This window comes from Lucilia cuprina, chromosome 4, assembly GCF_022045245.1.
Source record: "Lucilia cuprina isolate Lc7/37 chromosome 4, ASM2204524v1, whole genome shotgun sequence".
Classification (NCBI taxonomy): domain Eukaryota; kingdom Metazoa; phylum Arthropoda; class Insecta; order Diptera; family Calliphoridae; genus Lucilia; species Lucilia cuprina.
The window spans coordinates 52206966-52224117 of NC_060952.1; the positions used below are offsets into that span (position 1 = coordinate 52206966).

The 17152-nt window shown below is 32.1% G+C and overlaps 1 protein-coding gene and 1 long non-coding RNA gene across 4 annotated transcripts in view; one reads left to right on the plus strand and one right to left on the minus strand.

Moving 5' to 3' along the window:
• LOC111683110 overlaps window positions 1–17152 on the plus strand; it is a 238572-nt gene that overhangs the window by 188357 nt on the left and 33063 nt on the right. For all 3 annotated transcript variants that reach the window (XM_046948340.1, XM_046948341.1, XM_046948339.1), the window contains one exon: window positions 4300–4393. In XM_046948340.1, coding sequence (XP_046804296.1) covers window positions 4300–4393 — 94 coding nt within the window. The remainder of the gene's footprint in view (window positions 1–4299; window positions 4394–17152) is intronic.
• LOC124419347 lies at window positions 7652–8358 on the minus strand. The gene is made up of 4 exons (XR_006940504.1): window positions 8178–8358; window positions 8001–8121; window positions 7759–7943; window positions 7652–7700 (listed from the first exon to the last, which is right to left on the minus strand). It is a non-coding gene; the product is annotated as an uncharacterized LOC124419347 (long non-coding RNA).

Below are 17152 nucleotides of genomic sequence, written 5' to 3' on the forward strand. Positions count from 1 at the left end.
AATAGTTTCCAATAAAATTCATAAAAAGCAATTAATAACTGGGTTATTATTAAAAAAATGAATTTAATAATAAAAAAGTATTTAATAAAAAGGGCAAAAAAAAGAATTCAAATAATAAAAAGAAAAATTGGAGAAAACCATTTTGGGCCAAAAAACTCCAAATGCTCCAACATGTCCTATAACCGTTTTTTGGCCAGTTCGCCTAAAGTAAAGAGTCGTTCGGCTGTAAGCGCCGCCTCATATATTATATATGTTTCAATGGGTGGAATATCTAGCAACGTTTCCATAGTACACATGGCACCACTTATACCCAAGCAACATGTACGCTGAACTCCCTGTAGTAGTTTGATATTACACATTTTGTCCAAAGCAGTCTAGATTAATGAAGCATAAGCTAGAATTGGTCTAATTACACTTTTATAAAGCCTATTTTGTCATAGCAGGACTAAGACCCCATTTCATGCCTATGGTTCGCCTACATGTCGCCCAGCACCGATGTGCCTTATTGATCCAATCATCTATGTGGTGTCTCCATTTAAATTTCCGATCAAGTATTACACATAAGTACTTAACTTTGTCTGTCACCGGTATCTTCTTGCCCAGGAATCAAGGTTCAGTATATGTAGAATCAGAGCCTCCTCAGCACTTTTACACAAGTAATCTGGATCCTTTCCCTTTAAAAGTATTACGACATCGTCTGCATAGCAGACAGGTCTAAGTCCTTTCTCTGTTAGAGTCCTTAGGAGGCTATTAATCGTGGTAACCCAGAGTAAAGGTGGCAAAATGCCACCCTCGTCTTGCCACCCCATATCGTACATCTCGCAGCTTATTCATCTGTTCCTTAGCATGTAGTTGATCCAGTTACGGAGCACCCTGCCAACATAAAACTGGTCTAGGGATTGGATAAGGGTATCAGTGCGCACGTTATTGAAAGCGCCTTCGATGTCAATGCATACCGCCAGTGTATACAGTTTGCTATCGAAAGATTCACCTATGTAGTAGACGACTTCGTTTAAAGCGGTTTCCATCGATCGTCCCTTTACATAAGCATGCTGCTTATATTTAAGGTATGGTATGCTGCTTTTAACCATGCTATCGACTATCCGTTCCAAGGTTTTAAGTACGAAGTACGTAAGACTTATCGGTCGATAGGACTTAGATGTCGCATAGCTAGATTTCCCTGGTTTGGGTATAAATATTACCCTTGCATCTTGCCATTTAACTGGGGTATATGATAGTTTTAAGCACGCAGTGAATATCTGTGACAGATGTACGGAAACCAGTCCCGCCTCCATCTGCAAAAGTGCCATGAAAATGTCATCCGTCCTGCAGCTTTATATGGAGCAAAGCTCTTAATTGCCCCTTTAACCATGTCAGATGTAATAAATATTTCCATGTTACCCTCCCCTTCCTCCAATATCGGTTCATCTATGCTATTCGATACACCGGGTGGGAAATGAGAGTCCATTAGGAGTTTCATTGTCTCCTCCATATCCTCAAGCCTCCTGCCCGTGTCATCGATCATGGATTCCGGTTGGACATAAGTTTTGGATAGGATTTTTTATCTTAGATACCTGTTCACAGAAAAGTATCCAGGAGTCTCGTTTGGCTTTTCCAACGATTTTCTTATATTCACCAAGTTTATTATAATAAGCATCCCAGTATACTGCGGTCTTTTTACGCTGTGCCCGGTTTAATAGTTTGCGAGGGCAGCGCAGAGGACAGGTGTCTATTTCTGGCAACTTTGGCGTAAGATGGCGGCTCTTTTTCTTTTCCTACGTATTTTATTTGTAATAGGTAGTTTAGCTATGCAATCACTTACCTCTTTCACCATTTGCTCTACCTTTTTGGGATTTACTATAATGGTATTATTATTATTATTATCATCTAAGAATTCAGAGTATTTAAAGGCTGAGGTAGCTTAGAGCTCTCTCCGAATACATCCTTCTCTTTCATCCATATATTTTTGCCAGTGGCATGCTGTACACTTGACGCATTGTCCGCCACAAAGGCCAAGGTACCCACCTCCGTAGTAGTATTTTTCTCACGATTGCAGGATGACGACGACACGTGACTCGCGAGTAGATCAACACTTGCCGCCGGTACTGGGTTATTTAGGCCCTGCACCGTAATTTTTATTTTTTTTTAAATGGTCCATCACCACTCCCATCCGCCACCCGGGGACGCGCTCGATAGGAAAAACTGCAAAACTCCCCCGAGCATTTTTTATAGATTTAAATCTTGGGATTTTTCTATTTACTTAATACATGAGAAAACTTATTTCTACAAATATTTGAACAATTAGAAATGTGTTAATATAAAAGTAGCTGGTGGAGGGTATTTAAGATTCGGCTCAGCCGAATATAGTACTTCTAAAAAAAAACAAGTAGGAAAGTATAGTCGGGCATGGCCGACCATATAATACCCTACACCATGAGTATATTTTTAAAATTTTTACTTTTTATAAAGAAACTTTTATGTTGAATATTAATCCAAAATATTTAAGCAATTTATTGATAAAAAAACCAAAATTTCTTTATATAGGTCAAATATGGGCCGATCCTCGGTATATTTGGGAAAAGGATATATTTTTAAATAACAGTTTTGTTGAGTTTCATTGCGATACAAATGGTTACAAGTCAATTTTAGACGTTTAAGACATTTTTTGAAGGGGGGTTTGTATGGGGGCTAGGGTCAAATAATGGCCGATCCTTACGAAAATCTGCAGTGTCATTTATACTTATATAAAACTTATTTGTGCCAATTTTTTGAGAGATAATAGAATAATTGACGTAATTGTGGCATAAAAAGTTCAAATCGGGAGGTACGGTTGTATGGGGGCTAGGTGAAATAATGGACCGATTTCAATAGGCTTCGTCCCTGTGCCAACATGCTTGTTCCAAATTTCATAAAATTATCTTGAAAATTGCGGCCTGTACCTTGCGCAAAGGTTTACATGGACAGCTATCCAGCCAGCCGGACAGACGGACGGACATGTCTTAATCGACTCAAAAAATGATTCTGAATCGATCGGTATTCTTTAAGGTGGATATTGGACCAATATTTTTGTATGTTACAAACGTATAATACCCTCCCCACTATAGTGGTTTAGGGTATAAAAAGTTCAAATCGGGAGGTACGGTTGTATGGGGGCTAGGTGAAATAATGGACCGATTTCAACCATTTTCAATAGGCTTCGTCCATGTGCCAAAAAACATGCTTGGTCCAAATTTCATCAAATTATCTTGAAAATTGCCAGCCAGCCGGACGGACGAACATGTCTTAATCGAATCAAAAAATGATTCTAAATCAATAGGTATACTTTAAGGTGTGTATTGGACCAATATTTTTTATGTTACCCTCCCCACTATAGTGGTGTAGTGTATAAACACTGTAGCGTTATAAATATCAATGTGTTTCTCATTATAAAGAATATAATTATAATAAGTATGAATGTATAGTCGGGCGTAGCCGACCGTATGATACCCTACACCAGTCAGTATGTATGTTAAAAATGGGGATTATTAAAAAATAAAGCATTTGGTTTGTTTTTTAACTTTATTTCGGAATATTTTTACTTTTTTTGACAAAAAAGATATTTTTTTAAGAGGACTTAAATGGGAGTAGGGCAAAATGTGGCCCTATCCTTAAAAATGTTGGTAGGGGGAGTTAAGTCTTCTTCAATATTATTTATGTAGAATTTAAAAGTGTTATTAGTGTTTGTAAGTGAATTTTGACTTTAAGTCATTTTCTGAAGGGGAGTTTGTATGGGTCAAATGAAGCCCGATCATTACAAAAATCGGTAGTATCATTTAAAGTTCTATAAAACTAAGTTTTGTCGACTTTTGTTAACATAATAGATCATTTAAATTAATTATAAGCCAAAAGGCCCTATTTGGGGGGTACGGTTGTATTGGGCCAAAAGAAGCGTGCGTGCCAAATTTCATCCAATTATCTTGAAAATTGCGACCTGTACCTTGCGCACAAGGTTTACATAGACAGCCAGACGGACGGACGGACGGACGGACATAGCTTAATCGACTCAGAAAATGATTCTAAGCCGATTGGTATACTTTAAGTTGGGTATAGGACATTAATGTTTTGGGTTTTGAGTCCATTTGTGAACATTTAAAAAAAGTTTACATTGTTTTGTCGCTCACTGTAATTTTACAACCAAGAGATCAATTGTCGAGGGGAGGGACGGCAAAATTCACAATTTTGTTTTTTTATATATACATACACACATACATATATACATGTTATAATTTTCTAATTTTATATATAATTATTGCTTTCTAGATGCACCGAGCGATACCATATACATGATATGCGGAGTTGTGATTGCTATGCTTCTTGTTGGACTTATAATAATATTAGTAGCTGTAACTATAAAGTAAGTACATATATATCTATTTAAATTTATACGATTTCAGGTTTTTTAGAAATCTATAAAAATCAGTAATACATGTGGGCAATCTTATGTCAATCCAACTCCAAAAAATCAAACTTTAGATTTTCTTAGGTTAGGTTGATAGGAGGAAGTAATACATCAATTCCGAAAAAATACGCCTGTTGTGCACTCCTTTTCATGACAAAAAATATTTTTTTTTTCACTGAGTTTATTATTTTTTAATGTTTAGAAACTCACTTTCTTGGACGTAGTTCCTAAGAATTTTATAATCAGTGTTAGTCAGGAATGTTATTTCCGGAATAACATCAATTCCAAGTTATTTCCGGAATAACATCAATTCGACGAATGCCTGACAGTGGTAGAGAAAGTGCTCTACATTCGTCTAAATTCGCACGGCCAATTTTGTATAGATGTGGTCGTAATCCTATGTGTCCACTCAGAATACGTACCATCAAATGAACTTCAGACTTGCTCATTTTAAGATTTCTTGTCTTATTCTCATCAGGGTCACCCCATAGGATCTTTGTGGTTCTATCAAAAGTTTCATTATTCCAAGATTCCTTATGGGATTTTCTCACCCATATTTTTAATTCAGCTTTTGTTACACATTCCGTTTTGCTCGGACTTCTGACTGGAAGCTTGTGTTATGATTTGGTAAGCGGTGGTATACATATAGTAGTACATATAGGCGAAACTGAAGCGGTTTTCAAACAAAAATTTTTATTCTCACACAAAACTTAAAATTTTCTTTTCCAAATTGCAAGGATATTATCACTAAATAGTATTTCTTATCACTTAATGTTTATTATTTTTTGCAAAAATTTTAATATAGGGTTTCTTCTGGGCAGATCTCCGTTCTCGCAGAGGGCAGCTGTCATCGAACGATTCAAGCAGGGCATTTGTGAACATTTCTACTTAGGCGTCCAACGTTAGTGGTTGTGTCGGAGAATCGAAAGACAGGTAAACAGATGCAAGGTATATGTTGCCACGACCTTGCTTCAGCACCGTTGCATCCGATGTGGATAATTTTGAAAAGGGCAGCTGCGCTTTCTTTTGTTAGATAGTGGTATCTTTTTCGCTTTTAAGAGTTAACTCCTCAGCGTTATCAGTAGTGGCAGCTGATGCTGTGGTCATAGGGTTTTTAGTGTCCTTTTTGAGGCATGTTGTAACAACCCTTCCAATCGGCACCTTCCCAAATTTTAAATATGGCAGCTTTAAAGGCAAAGTAAACCCTACCTTTATTCTTGGCAAGACTAGCCATATAGTTCTGGTCGATACCTATTACAAATTAAATTAAAGTTAAATACTTCATATTTTTTCACGGCCAGCTCAGTTTTTTGACCGCCAAGAATTTTCAGTATACATTTATTAGCCAGTTTACTGACCTATCCTTTTATGGAGACAGTAGACTTTAAGAGTACCGGAAGCTCGCCCGTGTGAATAGGTAGTTTAGCTATGCTAGCACTCACTTGTTTCACCATTTTGGGATTTTCATCCTTTTTGGGATTTTCTATAATGGTGTTGTTGTTATCATCTGAGGATTCAGTGTCGGAGTCCCCACTTACATCCTTCTCTTTCACACCTATGTTTTTTGCCAATGGCATGCTGTACACTTGACGCATTGTCCGCCACAGAGGCCAAGGTACCCACCTCCGTAGTAGTATTTTGCTCACGATTGCAAGATAAGAAGATACATGACTCGCGAGTAAATCAACACTTGACGACAGTACTGGGTTATTAAGGCCCTGCACCATAACTTTATCTTTTTATTTACATATTTGTTCTTTTTCCAGTTTTTGGTCCGCGGGGAATATAATATTCCAAGGTGGTTTACAATCAGCCCTCCCTCAGCTTAAGAGACTCTATAGCTGGGAGAGGACAGATGGTCCATCATCACACCACCCGCGCTCGGTAGGAAAACTTGAAAACTCTTCCGAGTGTTCAAACCCTACCTATAGGAAATATTTGTGGAAAATTTCAACTCTCTAGCACGGACGGATCAACATGACTAGATCGTCTTAGAATTTAATAAGGGCACAGAATACAATGTGTGACAAAAATCTGTAATTAATGGTGAAAAATGTTATTTTAGTACTACGCGCTTAATATGTGTAAATGAGTTAATTTTTTTTCTAAAGTATAATTAAGTGGATTTTTTATTCATTTTAGTTTAAAAATATCTTCAACAAATACAGTTTTAAAAACATAAAACTTTTTTAAATATCGTTTTCAATTTCAAAAATTAGACCGAAAGTTTAAATATTTCACCATCATTTACACGTTTTAAAAACATAAAACTTTTTAAATATCGTTTTCAATTTCAAAAATTAGACCGAAAGTTTAAATATTTCACCATCATTTACACGTTTTTGTCACACACTGCACAGTGGGGCAGAATGGAAATTTTTTGGAAATAAATCTGGCATTTCTAAACGGCTGATCCGATCGGGATAAAATTTGGCGTGAGCGTAGCCAAGGAGTATTTTTAAGTTTAAGTTTTGAAGATAAGATTGTGATATTTTTTATTCTTGAAAATATATATATTTCAATAATAAAAAAATGATTCTATATAAATAAAATTATACAGAGAAATGCAATAGGGTTTTATAACTAATTAATTTGTTTACAAATGTTAATTTTAAAAATTATATGTATATCATTAGTTAAAGTAAAGAGTTAATTCAAAAAAAAAATATTTTATACATAAATTTGATGTAAAAAGGCATTAACATTTAAAAAAAACATTAATTAAGTAATTGGCTTATAAAACTTTATTTTTTTGGCTGTGGGCATTTCAAAAAAGAATATTTGAATAAAATTATAAAATATTTCGGATTTTTTTGGAAACTCTAGATTAAAAACAAACATTATTTTGTATAAAATATGTACAGCAGTTAATCATGGGACCTTATGCCATCAAAATATATCGAAATATTTTTGATATCTTCTAAATCACCTAACACTAAAAGTAATGGCTATATACTTATTGACTGGAGCTTCAGCAAATTCAATTTTGTTTCCAGCTCTTCGGAACTTTAGCCCATTATAGCAAATGAAATATTTTTGTGTCTAAAATTAAAAGGAAACGGAACTGAAAAAAATAAAAAAATTCATATTATATAAATTATACATTTACCTTCGTTACAGCCTGCTAACTTTTTGAGTATAGCTGAAGTAGTCGAGTTAACGACTTTATTCCTCAACAAACTAAACAACTTTCCCCCGTAATCTGCCCATTTGGTTTTTAATTCCTTAGCCTTTGAAACTTTAGTTGAAAGTCTATTGATATCTATAAATAAATAAATGAAATATAAATAACTACATCTACTAATCAATAAAATACTTACTAATTGAAATCCTGATGACTTTTTATATTCCGGCCACTCGTTCAATATTTCCAATGTACTTTTCTTCTCTTTCATTTGTTTAAATCTGTAGTAAGCACATTTTCTCCAGTGTAGGTCAAATTCCTCCGGAGATAAGTTTCCAATTTTTAAAAGGTGTAAACACTGTTCCCAATCGGATTCCGGATCTGTAAATAAAGAAAATATTACTTTTCAAGTTTATTTTAATTTTTGTTTTAATTTACCGTGTTCTTCACTTTCATCTATTGAATTTTCTTTTTCAAAGTCTTTCAATATTTTGTTATATCGTTTGATGTTGTGTATTTTATTGTACAGCTTTCCCCGCTTGCCTGTAGTATAGTAATGCTAATAAAATAAATATATTAGATGTTATGATATTTGTAAGAAAATAAACAATTAACCTATTAATTCTTCCGTTGGAAATTATCACACAAAAAACAATTAATACAATTCAAATCACTTTATATAAATAATAACATTAATTCTTAAAAAACACTTCTTTACTGTCGCATAGATCAAACAAAACTGAAGATGTTGTTACCTTCTTTTTTCTTTGTTTCTCAAATCTTGTTTCGTTTTGTTCTTTTTTTTTTCTATTCTTGTTTCGTTTTGTTCTGTAACAGTGCAGTTAAACATTACTTATTTTATGTATGTGTGTATATAAACTGCATTAATCCCCGTTACTTTAACAAAGCAGTTTATAAAACTACTCATATTTCACTCAACAAAAACTGAGTAACACGAAAAATTCTCTCTTGCAGACTGTGTGCAGACAAAAAATTGAGTTTTTCTTGCTACGAATAAGTGCTGCCAAGTTTTTTTCGAGTTTTTACCAATATTAATAATTAATAATAATTTCCTTCTATAGTTTTTGTATAAAATCTTAAAAAACAGTTTTTTTTTCAACATTTATCTTGTTATTTTCTTTTGATAGTTTTTTGTAAAGCTGTTTTACAAAATTTCACTTTTTACTCTCTTTTGGCCCTGGGATCAAATTTTGCACGAGTGACTAGGATTGGCCTATTGGACATTATAGTGGAGCCAATTTCCTTCATTTTTGCGGGTAATATAGTTCCCGCTATAGTTTTTTGTAGAACAAAGTTCTCAAAAAACTGTTTTTACAAAATTTCACTCATTACTTTCTTTTGACCCTAGGGTCAAATTTTGGACGATTTTGACCCTACGGACCAATTTTCTTCATTTTGGTGGGTAATATAGTTCCCGCTGTAGTTCTTTGAAGGACAAAGTTCTCAAAAAACTGTTTTTACAAAATTTCACTCATTACTCTCTTTTGGCCCTGGGGTTAAATTTTGGACGAGTGACTAGGATTGGCATATTGAACATTATAGAGGGACAAATTTCCTTAATTTTGGTGGGTAATATAGTCCCCGCTGCAGTTTTTTGTAGAACAAATTTTTCAAAAAAACAGTTTTTGAAAAATTACTCATTACTATCTTTTAAAACAATGTTTTCAAAAAGCTGTTTATACAATTTTATTCAATACTCTTTTTACGTTATTTTTATTTACTATATTCTATTAAATAATTCAATTTTTTTTTAATTGTTTGCTTATATTTATGTTATCCTTATTTTAAAACAATTTATAATTTTTTATATGTAGTTTGTTAAAGTAGAAAATCCTCTCCCATGCATTAAAAAGAAGAAGAATTCTTCATATACTTTGAAATGTTATTTTATTAATGTGGGTGGGGTTAAATTTTGTTAGTGCAGGCTCACCCCGCGCATTTAATACCCTCTTCACTAATCAAGCACACCTAGAAATATGTATAAAGCTAGCCAATTCTTAATGCCTTAAGTGCCCGCTTCTTTTATCAAGAGCCTTAGAAAGGGGGTGGGGTTAAATGTTGTTAGTGCAGGCTCACCCCGCGCATTTAATTCTTCCTTCACTAATCAAACATCTACCAAAATAAAGCCGGCCAATTCTTAATGGCTTTAATGCCCGCTTCAAAGGTCAGTCCGTAGTTTTGCCTGGACTATAGAAAGATATGGCTATATTCTAGTATATAGTTTAGTCGGGTCTGTAGCCTGTATTATAGACTGGACTACAGTCAATAGTCAGTCTATATTCTGGACTAAAGTCTAGTCTACAGACTGTACTATAGTCTGGTCTGTAGTTTATAGTCTGGACTGTATTCTAGTCTACAATATGGACTACATTCTAGTCTATAGCCAAAACTATGAGCTATAATATAGTCTGGACTGTATTCTAGTCTATAATCTGGACTATAATCTAGTCTATAATCTGGTCTATATTCTAGTTTATAGTCTGAACTGCTGTTTACAGTCTAGGATGTGAGCTATAGTCTAGTCTGGACTGTAGTCTAGTCTATAGTCTGGACAATAATCTAGTCTTTATTATAAACTAGCCTAATGTCTAGTATATATTCTGAACTAAAGTCTATAGTATGGACTATGAGCTATAGTTTATTCTGGACTGTGAGCTTTAATCTAGTCTGGACTGTATTCTAGTCTATAATCTGGACTATATTCTAGTCTATAATCTGGACTATATTCTAGTCTTTAGTATGAACTACTGTCTATAGTCTGGGCTGTGAGCTATAGTCTAGTCTGGACCTTAGTCTAGTCTATAGTCTGGACAATAATCTAGTCTGTATTATAAACTAGCCTAATGTCTAGTTTATAGTCTGGACTGTAGTCTATAGTCCGGACTATGAGCTATAGTTTAGTCTGGACTGTAATCTAGTCTATATTCTGGGCTATATTTTAGTATATAGTCTGGACTGTAGTGTAGTCTATTGTCTGGACTATATTCTAGTCGATTGTTTAGACTATATTATAGTCTATAGTCTGGACTATGAGCTATAGACCAGTCTGGACTGTAGTCTTGTCTATAATCTGGACTATATTATAGTTTATAGTCTGGACTATGAGCTATAGACCAGTCTGGACTGTAGTCTAGTATATAATCTGGACTATATTATAGTCTATAGCCTGGGCTGTAGTGAAGTCTATTGTTTGGACTATATTCTAGTCTGTAGTCTGGACTATGAGCTATAGTATAGTCTGGACTATGAGTCTGGACTGTAATGTTAGTGAAATGGCTGGTACCCTTTGTATAGCATCGTATAGGGATGAAAATAAACCGGATTAATGATGATGGCATCTTTCAGATTTTAAGTGATTCAATGCTGTGAACTGAGATGCTTAAATTTCGATAAAATCTCCTTATCACTTGTTTTATACCATCTTTTTTAGCCTAGTTGTGTTTTTATACCCTTCACCTTCGTGAGAAGGGTATATATAAGTTTGTCATTCCGTTTGTAATTTCTATAATATAATTTTCCGACCCTATAAAGTATATATATTCTGGATCCTTATAGATAGCGTCTGTCTGTCTGTTGAAATCAGTTCTTAGAGGACCCCAGATATCGGCGAGATCCGAATCTTCAATAATTCTGTTAGACATGCTTTCGAGAAGATCGCTATTTAAAATCAGCGAAATCGGTCGGTAAATAACGGCGATATGAGCAAAAATCCGAGACAACCTCTGAAAATTTTATCAAAAATTGTCATATTTTATTCATGCTTTGTTAAATAAGCAACAACAACATTTTTAATTTTTTTTAAAAAAAGTATTCCGCGAATTTTTAATTTTCAAAAATTATATACAGTTTTGAAAATAGACAAAATTACCTTTCCATTGATATATAACATGCCTACCTAATGTTTTTTAAGTGACAAATTAATTAGGGAAAACTCAACATCTTTTAGAGAATTTACCTAGTACTATTATTTTCATCCATACATTTGTTAGGCATTTTTTACTACCTAAATTTTTATGAATTTTTACAGCCACTTTTTACGATTAATTTTTATTCTTTATCCCTAAAAAAAATTAACAAGTATTTATTTTATATAAAAATAGTCTTTATTTATTTTTTTTTATAAATTAATATAATTTTGTAAATAATCGGTATCACAGTAGTCCATATCTTAAAAGATAAAGTAAATCTTTAAATTCATGAATATTTTCAAATGCTAACGTTTTGTAGCAAATCCAACGTTTCCTTATAGTAGATAAAACAGGATCAGAAGATAGAATCAGATTATTAAAAATATCTTCATTTTGAGACTGCCTAGAACACTTCCTTGAGCTAAACTGATGAATATGCTTAAAGTCTCTATTCCTCGATTCTTGGGGTTCTTCTGTAAGCTCTCCTAAAGGCAGAATATTATGTTCTATGATGACCTTTCCATGACATAATATCTTGTGAACTGTAGGTGTCATTTCTTTCCAGGGATATAATTCCAAAAGTAATTTAGAAACTTTTGTAGAATACTCTCCAAATTTTGTTGCGTTCACTTTATGCTTGCTATTTATCGCCATTAGAATAATATTGACCTTTTGCAGTAAATCCATACTAATTCCGGTTATTTCGGAAGTAGTTTCAAAATGTTTAAAAAAACGTCTAGCGGTATTACCATCGTTTGTGCTTCCATATCCTGTGAGTGGTTTATCAATATTTAATCCCATCCGCTTTTTAAATTCCTCTTGAATTCTTCGTTTCTCACTGGCTCTCATTTCCATTAACTCCTTATTGTTATTTGCACTTTTGTTTGCATTTTCCGGTATGCTTCTGTACTTTAAATCATATGCTAAATGTAGAAAATGTTCCAGAAATCGTATGCGAGCATGTAGGGGGATATATTCCAAATTGTAATGTTTCCTCATTTATTGATCTACATATATATATATAATATATATATTCATATAGTTAGGGGCTTGGCACCACATATATGAATTAAAAACTGTTAGATAATTCAAATTTTTCATCTCTCATATGCTTGGCATCTCTCATATGTAACATATTGTTAATCTGGAAAACTATTGTGGTTGTAATTTTCAAAATCGTTAAGTGAGGTTTTTTATTTATACTAGAGGGTAAAAAAATATTGTATATCCCAAAGCATTAGAATAAGAATTTTTCTTTAAGACTAAAGATATATATTAAATTTTAGCAAGTAAGAAATAAATATATCATTTATGTATTATTTTAGAATTTAAATAATTTATCATCAAAATAAATTATAAGAAATCTTTAATAAAAAGTTTATAATTTAGTAACTAATTATATCATTTTTTTGATTATTATGTATTTAATTTCGATAGGGGTAGCGAAGCACACCGGGTATTAGCTAGTTACATTATAAAACAATACATAATTATAACTACAATTAAATTAAAATGCAAACTTTCAAACAAAAATGACATTTTAGTAATGTGTAGGCCCGCCAATTTTCTGAATCAATTCGAAAATTCCATTAGGCATACTTCCATAACTGTATCTTTATGGTGAAAAACGCTTGCATATTATCTATTTTTCACAAATGTTCTCCATCGGATTTTGATCGGGTAACATGCGGTTAATTCAAGTACTTCTATATATATCGATGATAATCATCCCTTTGTCTGACGACTTATGTCTGCCAGAAGACATAAGTTCAATTTCATCTTACCGTTAACAAGAGTTATTGAATTACCTTTCTCCAAGAAGTTTGTTGATTTATTTTAGCAAATTCAAGACGTGCATTTTTGTAATGAAATAACAAAAGTCTCAGAATTTTTAAGTAGTCTACTTATGGTTCATTTTGATACCATTACTTTACATTCACTTATTATTTGTGAACAATTGATGTTTTTGCAATTTATCGAAAACTGACCTTTTTCAAAATCGGTAAGATATGGACCACTCGGCATTTTACTTTAAATTGGAAAATAAAAATAAATAATCGTTTTTTCCTGTCTTTTCTATTCTACTTTGTTTGTCACTAAGTGTAACTATATTTATGAAACACTAACAAAATATTAATTTACAATTTTTCTCACTTATCATACTCTTAAAATAGTTACTGGTTTAAAAAATGATGTAGCATTAAGAGAAATTCAAACAAGTATAAATGTATAGTCGGGCATAGCAGATCATATGATATCATACACCAGTCAGTATGCTAAAAATGGGGATTATTAAAAAAATAAAGCATTTGATTTGTTTTTTAACATTATTCCGGAATATTTTTCATCCAATTATCTTGAAAATTGCCACCTGTACCTTGCCCACAAGGTTTACATGGACAGCCAACTAGCCAGACGGACGATTCTAAACCGATTGGTATACTTTAAGGTGGGTATAGGATGAATATTGTTGTATGTTACAAACATTAGCTCAAACCCAATATACCCTCCTTACTAAGGTGGTGTAGGTTATTAATATAGAAGTATGAATGTATAGTCGGACATTGCCGACCATATGATACCCTACATCAGTCAGTATGTTAAAAAATGGATAATTTTTAAAAAATAAAGCATTTAATTTGTTTTTTTCACCGTATTGTGGAATATTTGTATGTATTTTTGACAAAAATAAATAGATTTTTTACAAGAGGGCTTATAGGGGAGTATGGGAAAATATGGGCCTATCGTCTTTGAACCAAGAAAATAAAACTTTTTTAATAATTGATCAAATATTTGTAGAAATAAGTTTTCTCATGTGTTAAATAGAAAATCTCCATAATTCTAACATCTTAAATCTGTTACAATTGCAAGATTTATTAAACATTACACACGCCATTTTCTTTTCTATTTTTATTGCGCCCTAAGATGTGCTTTAGCGATATTTAATAATTTGCATGCATGTGTGTGAAGGATTTAAGGGAATTCAAAATATATATAACATTGTTCTACAATATTATATATATTTTGTTAAATAAAGTTAAAGTAATTTTCGAGGCAGAATCTAGTATGGGAGATATGACCAATTATAGACCGATCGTAAAAGATTCTTTAAGTAACGTTTCTGTACAAAAAATATATTTCAGTAAAATTTTGTACCTATATCGTAATTTAGTAATAAGTAATGTACGTTTAAGTGAATTTCGGAAGAACCTTCATTTTTGGAAGCACCTATATTATGAACCACTCGTGAAAAAATATTGAAATAGAATTTTTGTATACAAAACTAATATTTATGCCAAATTTTGTATCAATTGCTTTAGTTGGTAACTAGTAATCTACGTTTAAGAGATTTTCGTAAGAGTGCCTTATATGAGGGCTATGACCAATTATGTTCCGATCGTAAAAAAATTCCAACATCAACATTCATTTATATAAAGATAAAATTATGTCTAAATTGTGTACAGTTGCGTTCAAAATAATAGGAGTGAACATTTGAAAAATTTTGAATATAAATTTATATGAGCCTCCGGAACTTAATGTCTTTCCGACAACGGTTTTGAGTGGCTTGATGGCACATGTCGTGGCAGATTATTAATAAATATACAGTAATTTATTCAGAAAGCCTTAAAAAAATTTTAAATGCGAGGTCTTTTAACGTTTTGCTTTAGAATCAGTAAGTCGACAACCATGTAATGGTCTACTTCCTATGGAACGAGCTTCCACCAATTTAGAATCAAAAGTATTTGTATACGACAACACCACCATTTTATCAAATTTGTTTATTGGGAATATGAGAGCATATCTTGGACTAATATGTGTACCTACAACATTTGGGGTACGATACCATTTTACAATTTATTAAACCATACCCTTTTTGCCAAGACCCAATCATTCCTATTATACAACTTCCTTGAAAGTTGGTTAGAGCTTAATATTTTTCGATTAATGGACTTCCAATATATTTTCTGAATTCATTTAGATTAAAAAATATAATGTGATGAAGTATTCATACATTAAAAATTCATCCACTAATGAAACCACCTCTAAATGTGTTACTTGGCACACTTTATGGGTTTCACAATATGCTTTAAGGTCTGAAATTAAATTTTTTTAAGAAGATTTGTTTAAAAATTAATCTGAACGAACTGAATATTGATCACGATGTTTAATAACTACGATTTGGCTTAGTTTCACTAATTTGGGGAGCCCTAATGGGATTAATTTAAAAAAATGATAAGCGCTTATGGGAAGCTCTTATAATTTTTAAATGAAATGTTTATTTTTTATGATATATTTTAAAATATTTGACTTCCTAAAGTTTTCAAAAAGTCTTTTAATGAGATTACCATGAGAATCTTCAAATTTTGTTCGCGATAGTTTTATAATTTTCAAGATATTTAAACAGATTTCATTTTCGTCAATTCTGACATTTTCATTTAAGATTTTAAATGAAATAATTGTGAACTGAGCTCAAAATCATCTAAATATAACAGTTTTATATCATATTTTTAATATATACTACGAATAAAAGAAATTAATCTAACTTAGCTAAGATAATATACGGTACTCCTATTTTTTGAACAGTCGTAATCGGATATGGATTTCGTAAAAAGTGAATACCAAAAAAATTAATAAACCTATTTACAAAATTTCTTTTGTTTTGTATTTTAAACACTTAAATTAAGCTGCACAATTATTTTTCTGTCTCACTCCTATTTTTTCGAACACAGCTGTATCTATAAGGATATTCAATTATTCGGGTTTTTGTCTTATTTGACAAATAATTATTTGAGGTTTTAGGTTAGCCGATTAATAATCGGATAATTTAAAATTATTCGGTTAATCGAATAAAAGAAAACTGGAGGTTTTGATTGCTTTTTTACAAACATTTTTCTTCCCCTTATAAACAAAATTAAAATTTTCACTGCTTTCAATTAAACTCTATGTGAATTTTTATTAATTTTTCCTCTTAAATATTATAAGTTTGTTTTTATGTGAAATTCTTTTCTTTATATAGAAATTAAAATTTTTAAGACTTTTTTACGAGTTCAAAATACATACGTTCGAATGAACTGGTGTATGACTGTTGCTGAAAAACTTATTAGACATATTAAAGAACACAAATATGTTTCTTAAAGTGGCTGTAGATTCCCAGCAGTTCGACAAAGAGTCAATGCATACGAAAAAGATAGTAATTGCCACTAATAGTTAACCACCTGGATGATTGTAATTCGTATGTTTTGGGTCATTCTTCTAGAATGTACCAGAGGGCTTATAGAGACACTTTAGTGTCTCCTTTGTAAGGGAGAAAGGAGGCATTCGTCTTTTTACTGTCTCCAAGTAATCTAGAGATTAGACTCTTAAAAGTTCTTTTCGTTTTATTGAACTTCCGAAAGTAGTTATTTTACCGATATTTTGGAGAAATGATTGTTACTTTCTACTTACATAAATACTGCAAAATGGGGTGTAAATATGAAGCAATTTTGTTATTATACAGCCAACTAAAATTTTATTCCAGATTACAGATTTCTTCGTTAATTTTTTGTATTTTAATAAATAGTTAATATGAAGAAATTTCTTCATATTTACTAATATCGTTTCGTTGTTTAGGGGTGGTAAATATGAAGAAATTTTAGTTAAATTAACTAATATTTTTTATTC